The 15,972-nt window shown below is 41.1% G+C and overlaps 1 protein-coding gene across 1 annotated transcript in view; it reads right to left on the bottom strand.

The window, feature by feature from the left end:
• LGR5 (leucine rich repeat containing G protein-coupled receptor 5) overlaps nt 1–15,972 on the bottom strand; it is a 126,166-nt gene that overhangs the window by 46,636 nt on the left and 63,558 nt on the right. The window contains exon 3 of the mRNA XM_061121889.1: nt 8,111–8,182. Coding sequence (XP_060977872.1) covers nt 8,111–8,182 — 72 coding nt within the window. The remainder of the gene's footprint in view (nt 1–8,110; nt 8,183–15,972) is intronic.

Raw genomic sequence — 15,972 nt, 5'->3', positions numbered from 1 at the left:
GGACCAGTGTGACCAGGAGGAGTAAGTGAGCGTGAGAGACGGGGGCCAAGCTAAGGCTGTCTCAGGAAGGACTCGCGGGGCTTATTCTAAGGTGGTGAGAAACTCTGCTTGAAGGGTTTATGTGAGCGGAAATGATGTGATCTTATTCGTGTTTCTCATGGATCACCATGGTGACAAACAGACTAGACAAGATAGAAGTAAGGATAACAGCGTGCTTTGTCGCTCAGTCGTGTCTGTTTGCGACCCCGTGGACTGTAGCCCACCAGGCTCCTTGGTCCCTGGGGATTCTCCAGTCAAGAGTACTGGAGTGGGTTGCCATGCCCTCCTCCAGGGGATCTTCCCGACCCAGGGATTGAACTTAGGTCTCCCTCATCGCAGGCAGATTCTTTACCATCTGAGTCACCAGGGAAGCCTGAGAATACTGGAGTGGGTAGCCTATCCCTTCGCCCCTATCCCTTCTCCAGGGGAACGTCCCAACCCAGGAATCAAACTGGTTCTGCTGCACTGCAGGCAGATTCTTAACCAGCTAAGCTACCAGGGAAGGATAACAATAGGAGACTATTAAAGATATTCCCCCTTCTTACATGTCATATTTTGATATAAATTAAACGCTTTTGGTAACTATTGCACTTCTGAACTATTGCAATAGTTCTTTTCATAACATGGGGACTACAGAATGGAAACACCTGGCAACGAGGAAGTGAAATACATCATTGCTAGTGGGAAACAGTATGGAAAAAATTTCCATTAGATGTCATACCCTGCTACCTTATTCATAAATGTTTATAACACTAATTTTGCAGGCACTCTGAATCCAACGCCTGATATACTTTCCACTGCCTCTTGCAGCATTCTCTTGAGGAATAAATGTACACACTCTCAGGTTGTATGTCTTACACAGTATGATTAAGAGCCTGGGTTCTTGGATCTGACTACCTCTTCCCTGCCAGTATCCCCATGGCCTCAGGGAAATCATTCAATCTCTCCACATCTCAGTGATCAGTAATAATACCCACCTCCCAGGGCTTATTGTGATGATCTAATGAGTGAAAGTACATAGAACAATACCTGCTGCCTGGTAAGCATTCAATAAAGGTTGGCCCTTTTTGTGTGAATTGTTAAACCTCTTCTCCAAACTAATGATATAGTGAGGCTGTACTGGATGTGACGTTTTAATTAATGAGAAAATAAAATCGACCAATAAAAAAATTTCTATGCCTGTGGTTCTCAAATTTAGGGGTCATCAGAATTCATCGGAAGACTTGTTAGAACAGTTTGCTGGGCCCCACCCTCAAAGTTCCTGGTTCAGTAGGTTTGGGTAGGGGCCAGGGAATTTTCATTTCCAACAAACTCCCAGATGATGTTGGTGCTGCAAGGCAAGGCACTGCACACAAAGAACCACCCTATACTCTGCTAAGTATTTCTAAGAATCTGTTCACCTGAACTTGAGGCTATCTTGAGCTTGGAGATGAGGTCTAAGTTCTGAGTCTTGGCAAACAAACCATTTAATCTTCTTGACCCTTGGTGTTTAGTTTTTTTTTTTTTAATCTGTACAATGGGAATAGAATGATATCATCTGATTGATAAGGTGTTTGAAGGTTAAAATATGAAGACATTTATTATACTTTCATATATGCTAGGGCTTCCCTGGCAGCTTGCATGATAAAGAATCTGCCTGCAATGCAGGAGACTCAGGTTTGATCCCTGGGTCAGGAAGACCCCCTGGAGGATGTGAGGGCGATCTGGTTGCGACATCTGTCACCCCATTGATCGCCAGGGTTGATTCGGCTGATCTGGCTGGCTAGGCGGGTCCCTCACCGCTCCATGTGCGTCCCTCCCGAAGCTGCGCGCTCGGTCTAAGAGGTCGAAGAGGATGGTTGAAGACCATCCCCGATAGAGGAGGACCGGTCTTCGGTCAAGGGTATAGGAGTAGCTGCTCTCCCCTGCTAGAACCTCCAAACAAGCTCTCAAGGAAGACCCCCTGGAGAAGGGAATGGCAACCCACTCCAGTAACCTGGAAAATTCCATGGACAGAGGAGCTTGGTGGGCTACAGTCCATGAGATCACAGAGTCAGACACAACTGAGCAACTAACATTCACGTTTTCACATGTGCAAATGTAACCTCACATCGAATAAGAGGTGAAAAATATTTGCTGTGCTTAGTCGCTCAGTCGTGTCCGAGTCTTTGAGACCCCACGGACTGTGGCCTGCTAGGCTCCTCTGTCTGTGGGAATTCTCCAGGCAAGAATACTGGAGTGGGTTGCCATGCCCTCCTCCAGGGGATCTTCCCAACCCAGGGATCGAACCCAGGTCTCCTGCGTTGCAGGTGGATTCTTTACCATCTGAGTCATTTGTAGATCATAAAATTTATGCTTTTCTCACTGGGACTGAGATTCAGTTTTCTAAGAAATATAATTCTGTCACTTGTAATCCAGTAGTTTTAAACAAGTAATTTCATTATTTTAATCTTGGATTCAATTAACATTTCATAAATCAAAAGTCTCAAAATATATTGATTCCTTAAGAACAAGGTCAAGATTTATTAGAGAGACCTCACATTTAATTACTGGTTAGAGAATTGGGAAAATTGTAGCTCAAATGCTGTACTTTGCATAATTTACCTAAATATTAAAAGTGTACATTTCTATGTTATTTTATACCTTTCCAAGCAGTTTTGATATATGATATAATTTTAAGTTGACAAAAATGTTTTCTAAATGCCTCATTAATTGTGTGCTAATTTTAAATGATAAGATACAGATAATGGAATTAAATGATGTCTAAGCTTTGTAGGTAAAATGTTACTGGCTCAAAGTATGTATTGAATTGTCCTCCTATGCTTTGCTAACCAAATAGTGAAACTTTTATAATGTTGTCTTCCTAAAATATTGGAAAATTGGAGTAGAGGATAAGAGATACTTAAATGGCTTTTCCTCACTGAATAGTTGCAGACTTTCTCAGTAGTTTTATATATTTGACTTCAGAAAATGGAACTTAAACAAACTTTACTAATAATGAATTTTAAAGCTACCCCGAGCTACCTCCCTGCAATTTAATTTTCTACCATATCTATAGTAAAACACCAAAAATACAATAAAAAAAAAAATCACTTAAGTCCTGGTCTCTCCCTAAATAAAGAACTTTTGTTTAATTACTTTCAAATGACAAAACAAAAGTAAATTATCTCCATTATAGACTTACAAGTCTCCAGTGAGCTAATTAGAAAATTCTGTTTTTGTTTAAGATATTCCAGTGGGAGACAAAACAAAGGGTTTATAGCACTATGGAGTGCAATTAAAACAGAGTGCATTCACAACACAGCTGCTGAATTTCTTTTATAAATAATCCTTTATTCAGTGCAGTCAATATAAGCAGGATTTACCATGAACTGAGTAAGGGTTTAGGTACTTACAACTTCATTTTTATCATTCACACATGGGTAAGAAAAGAAAATGAAACACTTTCTCTAGAGACAAAGGATGACTTCATATTTCCTTAGTTTCTTTCCCCTAGGAGTTTAAAAATATTCACAATTATATTATAGCGTCCCCAAACTACTTTAACAATAAATTGTTTATCTTTTTTTTTTTTTTAACCAACAGCACTAAATAAGATCAGGTACAGGTACAGTGAAGTAGGGGAGATGAAATTATATGTTGAAAGGGGACTTTGTAACACTGGCTTGATCCTTAGGTATTCTCTCTGCCTACTTGCCCTGTGTTTAGATATCAAGTAGTTTCCAGGCTCTTTCCTTGGAATGAGAGAACTGTGGCTAATCGTGACACTCCTATGGTTAGTTTTATCCATTCTCTCCATGTGGCTTTGGTTCTGGTGCTGGTGGCAAAGGAGGACAAGCCATTGCTTGACTGAATGGCTTACCCAAGAGAATGAACCTTTGTTGAGGGGAGCCTGGTTCAGAATTCCATGGGACTGGGTATTTTGCAATACCAAACCAATAATTAATTTTTATGAAGGCATATATTTACAGGGCTAGTCATCTTAAATTCTAATGATCTTCCAGAGCTCACAATAAGATTTCTGATATAAAACAGCTCTCACCAAGGAGAGCTGTTGGGGTCTTCATTTCCCATCTTCTAGGACTGGATTACTACCATCTTTCTCCTCCTTTTACCAGCTGCCCTTCTTTTTACCTTCCTTATGTTGGTCAGGGCCCCAGGTGAATATTACTTGTATACTACCTGTCATCAATTATTTCTTTCTTCCAGTGACTTCTGGACTTTATAAAACATTTGAGTCAGTTTCCACAATGGTAGGACCAAGTCTGCTTTGTTCAACATTTTACCTCTAGCCCTGTGGTTCTCAACCTTATTGGACCCAATTTTCCCTTTAAAACCAAATATTTTGTAATGTTGCATTGCATCTTTTATGTTCAGATAAAGTTCATAAAAATAGAGCTATCTGCACACATCATTTTAAAGGAAAAAATCAACATAATGTACTGCTTTAACTGTACTATAAAGGAGAAATAAAAGTAATTTATAATAAGGGGATATATGTATCATTATATATGTGATGCTCAGACGTGACTATCCTAGGAGGTCTTTCTACAAAAGAGTCAGATGCTTGCCTCTGTTTTTAATGAAGATGGTTGGACATGAGAAAAATACATGATCAGAAGTTATTCCGAAGAAAAAAAAAAAGAAGTTATTCCGTACAAGAACAGGGAAATGAGAGGAGAGGTCTAAATGGATACTAGACTAAAATCTACAGTTAAGACATAACAGAATATGCTTACTTTATATTTTATGGTAAAGAAGGAAATAACTTTTATTAAAATAAAGATAACATGCCAAGACATATTACATTCTCACAAATGAGCATGGAGACTCTCACAAATGAATGCTTCTTATCGACAAGAGTGATATCAAAATAATCCTGTCTCTTTTACGAGATACGACTGAAATACCACAGAGAACATCCACCCTCTCTCAAAGTTCCATCACATGCTGAAGTGACCATCTGTTCGTTAGTTCTTCAAGAGGACCTAGAGGGCAAATCCCACCACAGACAACAGGGAATTGAGGCTAAATTGGAAAAAAGAAACAGTCATGATACTGCCTTCATAGAAGCTGGGTGGTAGACCCTCCTGGATAGTGGAAGAGTAAGATTAAAAATGCAACAGGCCACCCTAAAATAAATCATTATACAGTCATCAAGCATACATTTTGTATGCTTGTGCCCCCAACATTTTAAAAGGCCATAGTGTGAAATATTTATAAAGCAAACTTTGTTAATGAAATTCAGTGGGAACCCTGTGTTTCACATTTCTCTGCAAATTTAATATTTTTAAGAAGATGTTTTACAACTTCACAGTTATATATCTTTAGTTTGTTTTGTGAGTTCTGAGGTAATTCTATTGGACTAATATCATTTTCAAACACATATGTGGGTAGAAATCACAGGATGTACAAACTGTGTTAATTATCCAGTGACTTTTGAGAGACTATATTTATTTCATTTAATTTTTCAAGTACAGATTATTACACTTATGCAGAACTTTTTGTAAAAACCTTTCAGCATTGTTACATCTGGCAGTTTTTCTGTCGCTATTAATTTATTTAATTTCTTCCTGCCTTGAGGCCCTTTCTCTGGTTGTGGAGCGGGGGCTCCTCTCCAGTCACAGCGTGTGGGTTCAGTAGTTGTAGTTCCCAGGCTGTAGGGCACAGACTCAGTAACTCTGGCACACAGGCTTAGCTGTTCCACGCACGTGAGATCCTCCCAGACCAGGGATTGAACCCGTGTCTCCTCCACTGGCAGGAAGATTCTTTACCACTGAGCCACCAGGAAGCCCAGGGAAGTGTTATTGATTGACGTCTGGTGTGGAGGGACAGTCAGAAGTCAAAAGGAATGCAGAGGGATTCTTTATGCTGGGCTGAGCGGCACATCGCAGGACAACTGACTACAAGCGAGTCATCTAGAAAACTAAAAATGCCTCCCCAAATTTCCAAAACATTCTGTGGCAGGTATAATGACCATGGTTGAGAACCATTGCTCTAACATTAAATACTGGGTTGGCCAAAATGTTTGTTTGGGTTTCTTCATTACATTGTATGGGAAAATCCAGATGGAATTTTTTTGCCAATCCTATCCTTTCCAAATATTTAACAACTGAATTTGCTTGTTGTCTTTAAGTTAGTAAAATAAGGGGAAGAGTGAATAAAATTCCTGGTACGGGTCTTGCTCCTTCTGAATCACCCTCACAACAACAGTGATCCAGCGATAGTGCGAAGTCGGAAGTGTCAGTCCCGTGTTTACATCTCTTTTTTGACTTCTCATCTTGCTCAACATAAAGCTATCCACGCCTTTCTGACATGACGCACAGGATCCCTGTGACCAGGACCCTTTCTCTTCTTCATTTCCCACCACTCTGTCCCGAATGCTCAAGCACCACTTGCTCAGGGCTGTTTGCTCCCCTCGGTTCCTCCCGCCTCTGTGTCTCTCTGCATATCACCCCCTTGATCGGCCACCTGATGCGGTTGGTTAGTCCCTAGTTGTGCTTAAGGGTCTGGGTCCCAGGTCATCTCTTTGGAGAAACACCTCTTCGAGGAAGTCGAATCTGAACCGTCAAACTAGATAGAGTCCTTTCCTTGCAGTTCCATAGAATCAGGGTGATCTGTTTGTCTGTCTTGGTCACACTGTGTTGACCCCACAATCTACCACTAGATTGTAAGCTCTTTGAGGGCATGGCCATACTTATTGATCTTTGTATGTCCAGCAATAATTTGTTCAGTGACACTTTGAGTGATACGTGACACTTTGAGTGTGAGCAGGTGCACACACACTCTAGTTCAGCATATACAATATATATTCTGTTAAGTGATTAAAATAATTGATTCTAATATAATTTAACAAGTCATCAAAATACTTAGTGGTACCTAGCAGCAGCAGCAGCTCAATATAGGAAAAACAGCTTAGCTGTTTTACCTAAACTTGATGTATCTAATGCATATTTGAATGGTTCCAAATACTTTGGTGGATTCATGGAAATATAGGCACATTAGAATCAGTGCTACAGCCCTAAATTTTACCATATGATGAATTAACATTAGGATTTGGCCGCATGACAACTTAAAAATCTTCCTACCTAGTAGTAAAAATAATTCAAGGGTAGGGAGACCAAACCCAATCAGCTAAGTAGATCAAGACTAAATAATAGTTCTGCTTTTAAATTTAACTTTTAACAAAACATTAAATGTAAACAAAAATTTTTTTTTTAAATAGCCTGTGTATCCCTCAGGTCAGTGAAATGCAGTTTCCATTAAGCAGAAATATATCAAATGCTTTTTTAGCATTCATAACATTTATCTAAAAGAAAGGAAATAAAATTGGGTTATTTTCTCTGAAATAACTTTCTTGGTAGAGCTTTCAACTTGTGTTATCTATTTCCTCTAAAATGTTCCCTTTTTTCCTACACAGAATAAACTGAAAAATTAAACAATGGGTACTAGAAGAAGAAGGTACCAATAATAAAGAGTTTTCTGACAGAAAATTAGGAAGTTGGACATTAGATAGCAAGAAAGACCATTTCTTAAAAGTCTCAATGAATTAATGGTTTTCAGTTAAAAAGCTACTCATTTTTACTATGCATTTACTATACATTACTACTATGCACTAGATTTTTCTACATCTATTCACAAGTGAAACATAAACTTGACTTTTTGGCTGATCTTTATTCAGTGATTATAAGGAAACAAATTCTGCAAATGGTTTGAGGCTGTAATCTCATTATGTCATCACAATAGCAATTTATTTACTTGAATCAGAATGACTCAAGAAACTCTCCCCAACTTCATAGCACAAAAAAGAAAAGGAAATACTCTTTCACAAGCTGGAGTTGATAAGCTGGGTATTTAGGGGCAAACACATTTTTGATACTAAGGTAAGAAAAGGACAGATGAGGTTTTTTTCACACATGAACCAAGCCAGATACAACATGGTGCTATGATACCAATGAAGACAGACTAGAATTTAGATAAATTATCCCATGGCTCTAAATGGTTTATTAGAGGAACTCAGTATTTACAAATTAATTAGCATCCACTTGACACTAAAGTCAGAACTATAACAAACAATACTTGGTTTACTTACAGAACTTTAAGACTGTGAAGGCCAGCAAATGCTCCCTTGGGAATATATGTCAGAGCGTTTCCAGCAAGACGTCTGTGGGTTTCAAGGAGAGAGGACAGAGAGTAAGTATGGCTCTCTTCTTATGGAATTCATTTAGCTGTAAAAATGCAATATGATTATGTTCAGACCATAAATGCCAAGAGCAACTCTAGAGAACCTTGTTTTGTCATGTTTTGCAAAAAATTTCTGTAAATCTCTCATCCAAAAGCAGGCAAAAGGAGAAATATAATAAATGACCTATTTTACAATAAATCACCCAATAGCTTACACTATGTATATAAACCTCTCTATCCATTCATCTGTCAATGGACATTCAGGTTGCTTCTATGTCTTGGCTACTGTAAATACTGCTGCTGTGAACATAGGGATGCATCTATGTTTTTGAATTATGGTTTTCTTGGGATATATGCCCAGAAGTGGAATTGCAGGATCATATGGTAGTTCTATTTTTAATTTTTTAAGGAACTTCCATACTGTTCAGAACAGAAACAGGCTCACAGATACAGAAAACAAACATGGTTACCAAAAGGTAAAGGTGAGGGGAGGGATAAATTAGTACTACTACACATAAAATAAATAATCAACAAGAATCTACTGTATGCCACAGGGAACTCCGCCACTATTTTATAATAACCTACATGGGAAAAGAATCTGAAGAAGAATATATATATATATATATATATATATGCATAACTGAATCACTGTGCTGTAACCTGAAACGTACATAACATTGTACATCAATTATACCCCAAAATAAAAAAAAAAAAACTCACCTTAAAACGTTTTTTAACACAAAAGCTAGACAAGGGAGTGGCCGGGGCCGTGGGCGTGGCCGTGGGGAGGCGGGCCATCTCTGCAGGCCGGACGGCCAGCGGCGGGCAGGCCCCTGCTGGGCGGGCCTTTCCGCGGGGGGCTGAGCCCCGCAGGGACCACGTGGGGGAACAGGCGTGCAGAGCCCCCGAGGAGGCGGTCGCCCGGGAGACCGGCGTGACCGGGGCGGGCCGGCCAAGGGACGGAGGCGAGGCTGGAGGCCAGTCCGGGCCCGCCGCGGGGCTCTGGCGGCCACAGCAGGACTCCGAGCAGGGGACAGCGTCGACGCGATCAGCTCTGTGTTCTAGAAGGGTCCTTCTGATGGGACCCTCTCAAAGGGGGAGTAGACTTTGGGGACAAAGGTAGAAACACAGGAGGCGACTAGAGCAGCTCACACAGGAGCGGCGGGTGCGGAGCGGCCATGTGGGGGTGGCTGGAGGCGGTGGGTGGGGGGTATGCTGCAGAAAATTAGGGGAAATCTCACCTGACGAGCCGTTAGTATCAAGGTGAAATGTAGGTAGCCGACATTTCATGTTTATATTCTATACAAGCGCATGCATTTGATTAGTTATCCAAAGTTCTATGTAATACTGAAGGACATGATTTGTGTAAGCCTGAGCTCCCCAGGTGGCGCTTGTGGTAAAGAATCTGCCAGTCAGCGCAACAGACTTGAGACTTGGGTTTGATTCCTGGGTCAGGAAGATCCTAGGAGGAGGGGAATCCCACAAGGCAACCCACTCCAGTATTTTTGCTGGAGAATCCCGTGGACTGAGGAGCCTGGCGAGCTACAGTCCATAGCGTTGTAAAGAGCTAGACATACTGAAGCTATTTAGCATGCGTGTACATGCTATAAAAGAGTTGCTTATTGAATTAAATGACTCAGATTGGTTGACGCTCACAGGTGGCTTAACTGATCAGACTAAAACTAGCCAGGAACTATTATTTCAGCCAAAATGTCCTTAACTATCCTGTCCATGGTCATGACTTGACTAGTACGTTTTTTCAGTTCTAGAACAGAGCCTGAAACTGGGGCCTCATCAACTCTCACGGCTGCTCTGTGATCAGGTTCTTAGCTTGATGGCTTCTGAGTCATTTGACTTTTGAAATGAAAAGGAGAAGGTAAAATTGTTCTATTTATTTATTTCATTAGTTTAAATTATTGTTAGGGTAAATACCTTTCTGTTACATTTCCTGAAATGTAGCTCACTTCACATGAATTGTTTTTCTTTTCTGGGCAAGGACTTTCAGAACCTCAGACTGTATTCTGAACTAATCTGTGGAACCATTGACCTCTGTTATCAGGGGAGTCTGTCTTAAAGGAATTTATGATAGGCTATTAGCTATTTTCTGTGCTGGTAGGAGACATATCTCATTGTCAAAAACCACAACTTAAGAAATCATTGCATTCTTCCTCTCATTTCTTTACCATGTGGGATGGTTTTAGCAATTAAAAAATGAAATACATATAAACTATAGGAGATCTTTTTTATATAAATGAATACACAAATAATGAGAATTGCACCAAATCTTTCCTGTGAAGATTTGAACTGACATATTTTTGGGCAACAATGTTCCAGTCATAGAGACCCACATACCGTTTGGTTGGAAGGTTTAATTTTTCCTTCTGTTTCCAAAATTATTTCATAGAAATGTCTCTTTCACCTCTGTTTCTATAATAGGATACAACTTAATAGGAAAAAGAGTTTCCCTGGAGGCTCAGATGGCAATACTGGAGACCCAGGTTTAATCCCTGGGTCAGGAAGATCCCCTGGAGAAGGAAATGGCAACCCACTCCAGTACTCTTGCCTGGAAAATTCCATGGATGGAGGAACCTCATTCCATGGGATCGCAACGAGTTGGACCCGACTGAGCGACTTCACTTTAATAGGAAAAAACCTTTATATTGTTTTATATGATACAAAAATGTTTTTGTCCTTAAAGATACTACTCCATAAAGAAGATTCACATTATCCTACCACTGTTAGTTTCACTGACTTAACTGCCATCAAAAGGGGAAAAAAATCAATACATTACAGTAGACACATTCCTCTTCAAATGTTTATTTAAAGCAGATGTTTTGAAGCAGATGTTTGGGTGCTGTAACAACCAACTAAACTAGTTTTGAGAATGTATGTTTCTTTGACCCTATATAGTAATTTAGTCTCTGAAGGAATCTAAGTTTGTTTGCTTTTGGTAGCTTCATTTTGTAAAATGGTGGGATGAGAGCAATGCAGTCAGACGTGGGCTGTGATTTCTTCCCTCTGGACGCTGGTCTGGAGAGAAGAGGTGTGTGTACAAACTGGTCGGGGCACCGCGACGGGAGGGGTGCCTGAGCCCACTCTCTGATGGGGACTCAGGAGAATGACTGTGCAGGGAACACGGGCCAACACAGGGCCCCTTGGCTGGGTAGTATTTTCAGAGGTAAGTGAATATGACAATCCTTATGATTTAAAAGAAGACATTTCAGACTACTTAGCAATTTCATTTTGGCTTTTAGGAATTACTGCTTCATTTTCCATCTTTTGCAAAGTACATGAGATCTAGAAGGTATACATTCTATACATGCTAAATTAATTTGTTTCAGAAATTTGGTGAGGGCCAATTCATGCATTGGAGAAGGAAATGGCAACCCACTCCAGTGTTCTTGCCTGGAGAATCCCAGGGATGGGGGAGCCTGGTGGGCTGCTGTCTGTGGGGTCGCACAGAGTCGGACGTGACTGAAGCGACTTGGCAGCAGCAGCAACATCAGGCTTAATAGTAATAGTTCCCCTCCCACCCCCTGCTCCCGACTTCCCCATTCTTAAGAGCTGCCTATTTCCAGTTTTCTGATACTATTTTCCTTCTTTGTGATTTCCAATATGACTTTTAGTGGCTCTGTTCTTCTTTCTGAATTTCTTTTCACTCTTCTGAGTTATAATTCACCTGAATAATTATAGTTCAGCTATCACTTACACATAAAATTTCTGAGGTGTCAAAATGTTCCCACTTGAAAAAAAAAGTATCCTAAAACAAAGTTAATGACTTTGGGTTCCTGTATGCAGGAGCCAAGAGTCTGGGTCACTAAAGAGTTAGATACAAGTTGGGTGAAACCCAGCCCCATGTAATCCCATGATCTTGCCTCTGCTGGCAGAAATGCATCGTCACTCTAACTAAGTCCACCTTGGCACGTCCTCCTTCCTAAGATGCCCGTGCTAGTTGGAAGGGCCCAGACACTTAGAATTTAACCTTCTGGCATTCATCTGTGGTAACATTTGCTGAAGCCTACTCAGCAAACTTGAATAAAAGGATTATGACAATCTACCAACTGTTTTTCTTCCCATTGGAGAAAAAAGTATCTTAATATGCCTCAAGAATTGCCACTTAAAAAACCTTCTCTCCCCCAATAAATTAAGCCTATCTAATTGGTGAAATCCAGGCACAAATCATCCCTTCATTAACTATGTATTTATGAACTGTCCATTTTGTTTTCATTATTGTGTGTGTGCTCAGTTGTGTCTGACTCTTTGTGACCCTATGGATGGTAGCCCACCAGGCTCCTCTGTGCTTGGGATTTTCCAGGTAAGAATGCTGGAGTGGGTTTCCATTTTTTCCTCCAGGGAATCTTTCAGACCCAGGGATCGATCATGTGTCTCCTCTGTCTTGTGCATGGCAGGTGGATTCTTTACCACTGCACCACCACGGAAGCTCCAGTTTCCATTATTACAGGAGATTAAAAAAAAATCAGATTTCAAGGTTTAAGGGCTGAGGCCACTGGCCTGATACATGAACTCTTCAGGTCCACAGGGATATCGATTTGTAGTCATGTGGCCCTATAGTTTCTGTAGCCAGAGTATGGTGTGTGCTCTTTGTGTCCAACTCTTTGCGACCCCATGGACTATAGCCCATGAGGTTCCTCTGTCCATGGAATTCCCCAGGCAAAAATACTGGAGTGGATTGCCATTTCCTTCTCCAGGGGATCTTCCCAATCCAGGGACTGAAATTGCATCTTTTGTGTCTCCTGCATTGGCAGGCAGATACTTTACCATTAGCACCATCTGGCATGCCCCCAACCTGAGTATGTATGTGTGTGTGCTCTGATTCTTTGTGACCCCATGGACTGTAGCCTGCCAGGCTCCTCTGTCCAATGAAGTTCAATTTTCAACTCTTTGTGAAGTATTCCTTAATTACCTCAGCCAACTTTCCTGTAGGTTATATTCTGTACAACACTGTCTATAAAGATTCATTTATGCAGTCTACCTGACTTGACTCAAGAATCTTATCACCTGTCCAAAGCAGGGAGTGGAATCAATAATTTACTGATGGATCAATCATTTGACCTTGTTTCTAAAGACAGTTGGCTATAGTGCTAGAGTTGCTTCAGGTCTGGCATAACTATTACAAGATGGCTGGCTAGCCATTACATAACCAGATCAGAAATAGCTGAATATTCCTTCTTCATCATGCATCAGATTTGGAGTCAGCAGTGTATTTGAGCACTTTCATATGCCACATACAGTCTTTTAGGGCACACAAATAGTACAGACCTTTTGTCAAACTATTTATGAGTTCTAGGCACAATGTTTACATTGTGCTAATTATTAAAAATCACATTATAGAGGTGATAAGATTATTCCCCTTTTACAAGGCAACTGAGGCTATAAGAGGTTATTTGCTCATTCTTACATAGAAAAGTTCACACAACTTGGCTCAACCATTGCATTTTGGCTCTGACATTTGAGGTTTTAAACATGACTTTGGTTAAAAGTAGGTTGGTCTGGAGCTTGGGTTGACCAGGAGCAACCAGTCTAAAACAAAGCACAAGGCCATGAACGGGTGCATCACTTGAGGCACTGGCCATAGAAAACTGATGCTCACCGTTTCTCATTCAAAGTTCTCCCATTGCCTTCTGGATCCCAATCTGCAGTCTATCTGCTCTCATGACTAGGACTGGTTGCTTCCCTCTCTTGTTGCAAACCCCTTTTTCTTTTAAATTGAAGTATAGTTGACTTACAGAGTTGTGTTAATTTCAGGTGTCCCGCAAAGCGGTTCAGTTACACATGTGTGTGTGTGTGTATATATATATATATATATATTTGTGGTGGTTTAGTCGCTAAGTCGTGTCCAATTCTTGCAAACCCATGGATTATAGCCCACCAGGCTCCTCTGTCTGTCCATGGGATTCTCCAGGCAAGAATATTGGAGTGGGTTGCCATTTCCTTCATATATATATATATATTTAGGCTTCCCAGATGGCACTAGGGGTAAAGAACCTGCCTGCCAATGCAGGAAGTATAAGAGACTTGGGTTTGGTCCCTGGGTCTAGAAGATACCCTGGAGAAGGACATGGCAATCCGCTCTAGTGTTCTTGCCTGGAGAATCCTATGGACAGAGGAATCTGGCGGGCTACGGTCCATAAGGTCACAAACAGTCAGACATGACTGAAGCAGCTTAGCATGCATGCATATGTGTATATATGTAGTCTTTTCAGATTTTTTTCCCTTATAGATTATTACAAAATATGGAATATAGTTCCCTGTGCTATACAGTAAGACCTTGTTGTTTATCTATTTTTACATATGGTAGTATGTATCTGTTATAATCCCAGACTCCTAATTTTTATCCCTTTCTCCCCTTCTTCCCTTTTGGTGACCATAAGTTTGCCTTCTATGTCTGCGAGTCTATTTCTGTTTTGCATGTAAGTCCATTTGTATCACTTTTTAAAGATTACACATAAATGATACGATATTATATTTGTCTTTCTCTGTGTTGGCCGCTCTTTTAATGCTCATCCTCTGAACATAGAAGTTCTTCAAGTTTCTGTCCTTGCACCTTGTCTTTTTTCCTGCTGCATTACATGGGATTGCAGAGAGCTGGACACCACTTAGTGACTGAACAACAACAGAAGTGGCACTCAAACTTTGCCATTGCCTTGCTGCTGCTGCTAAGTCGCGTCAGTCCTGTCCGACTCTGTGTGACCCCATAGACAGCAGCCCACGAGGCTCCGCCGGCCCTGGGATTCTCCAGGCAAGAACACTGGAGTGGGTTGCCATTTCCTTCTCCAATGCGTGAAAGTGAAACGTGAAAGTGAAGTCGCTCAGTCGGTCTGACTCCTAGCAACCCCATGGACTGCAGCCTACCAGGCTTCTCCATCCATGGGATTTTCCAGGCAAGAGTACTGGAGTGGGGTGCCATTGCCTTCTCTGGCCATTGCCTTAGAAGTCATCAAATATTCAGATCACCAGGACCTAACTCAGGTTTAGGGAATCAGAGTTTCTGGAGGAAAATGACTCAGAAATCTGCATTTTAAGAAGCAGCCCGGGTTATTTTAATATGGGTGGAGACCCACACTGGGAAACAAAGCCTCTACCCTCTCTCTCAAGGTCCTCATCTGCCCCAGCACCTTCCATGATCACTTCTTTATAAACAACTCTCCAGTCATCTTTGGAACAGACTCAGATGCTCCAGACTCAACTCCAACTTCGTGAGTGACATTTCCATGTGGAGGCTCTGCTAGTACCTTGCACTTCTATACCCAGACCCAGGCAACCTCTCACCTCCAAACTATCAGTCGTTCCCCTTGACTTCCCCGTTCCATTGACAGCACCTCACCCGTCTCCTAGCACCTAATGTTAGAGCCTTACTCAGAGTCATTTCTCACCTTCAGACCTCCTTTCAGTCACTGCATCCAGTCAGTGATGAGTGCCTGGCTCTTCCTGAAGTTGTAAAGCTTCAGCATATCCCAGTGGGTCTTAGGTCCCAAGGTAGCTTTAAAAAAATGATGTCAGTGTCTCCACTGAGACCCATTGATCTCTGGGAATATGCCCTGGTAATTAGTAGTTTTAAAAATGCTCTGGGTGTTTCTAATGTCTGTGCAAACAGAGAAACTCTGAAATAGTCCTTACAGTTTTAGATTGATAAGATCACCTAGAGACTGTCATGGTCTCCATCCTGAGAGACATGATTCATTTGTTAATTATTGGGAGAGCCAGGAGGGGTGATTAGTTAACAAATTTGAACAGTAATCCAGGGGAGAC

This window comes from Dama dama, chromosome 3, assembly GCF_033118175.1.
Source record: "Dama dama isolate Ldn47 chromosome 3, ASM3311817v1, whole genome shotgun sequence".
Classification (NCBI taxonomy): domain Eukaryota; kingdom Metazoa; phylum Chordata; class Mammalia; order Artiodactyla; family Cervidae; genus Dama; species Dama dama.
Note: the sequence above shows the minus strand (reverse complement) of the source record. Positions and strands in the feature narration are given on the sequence as shown.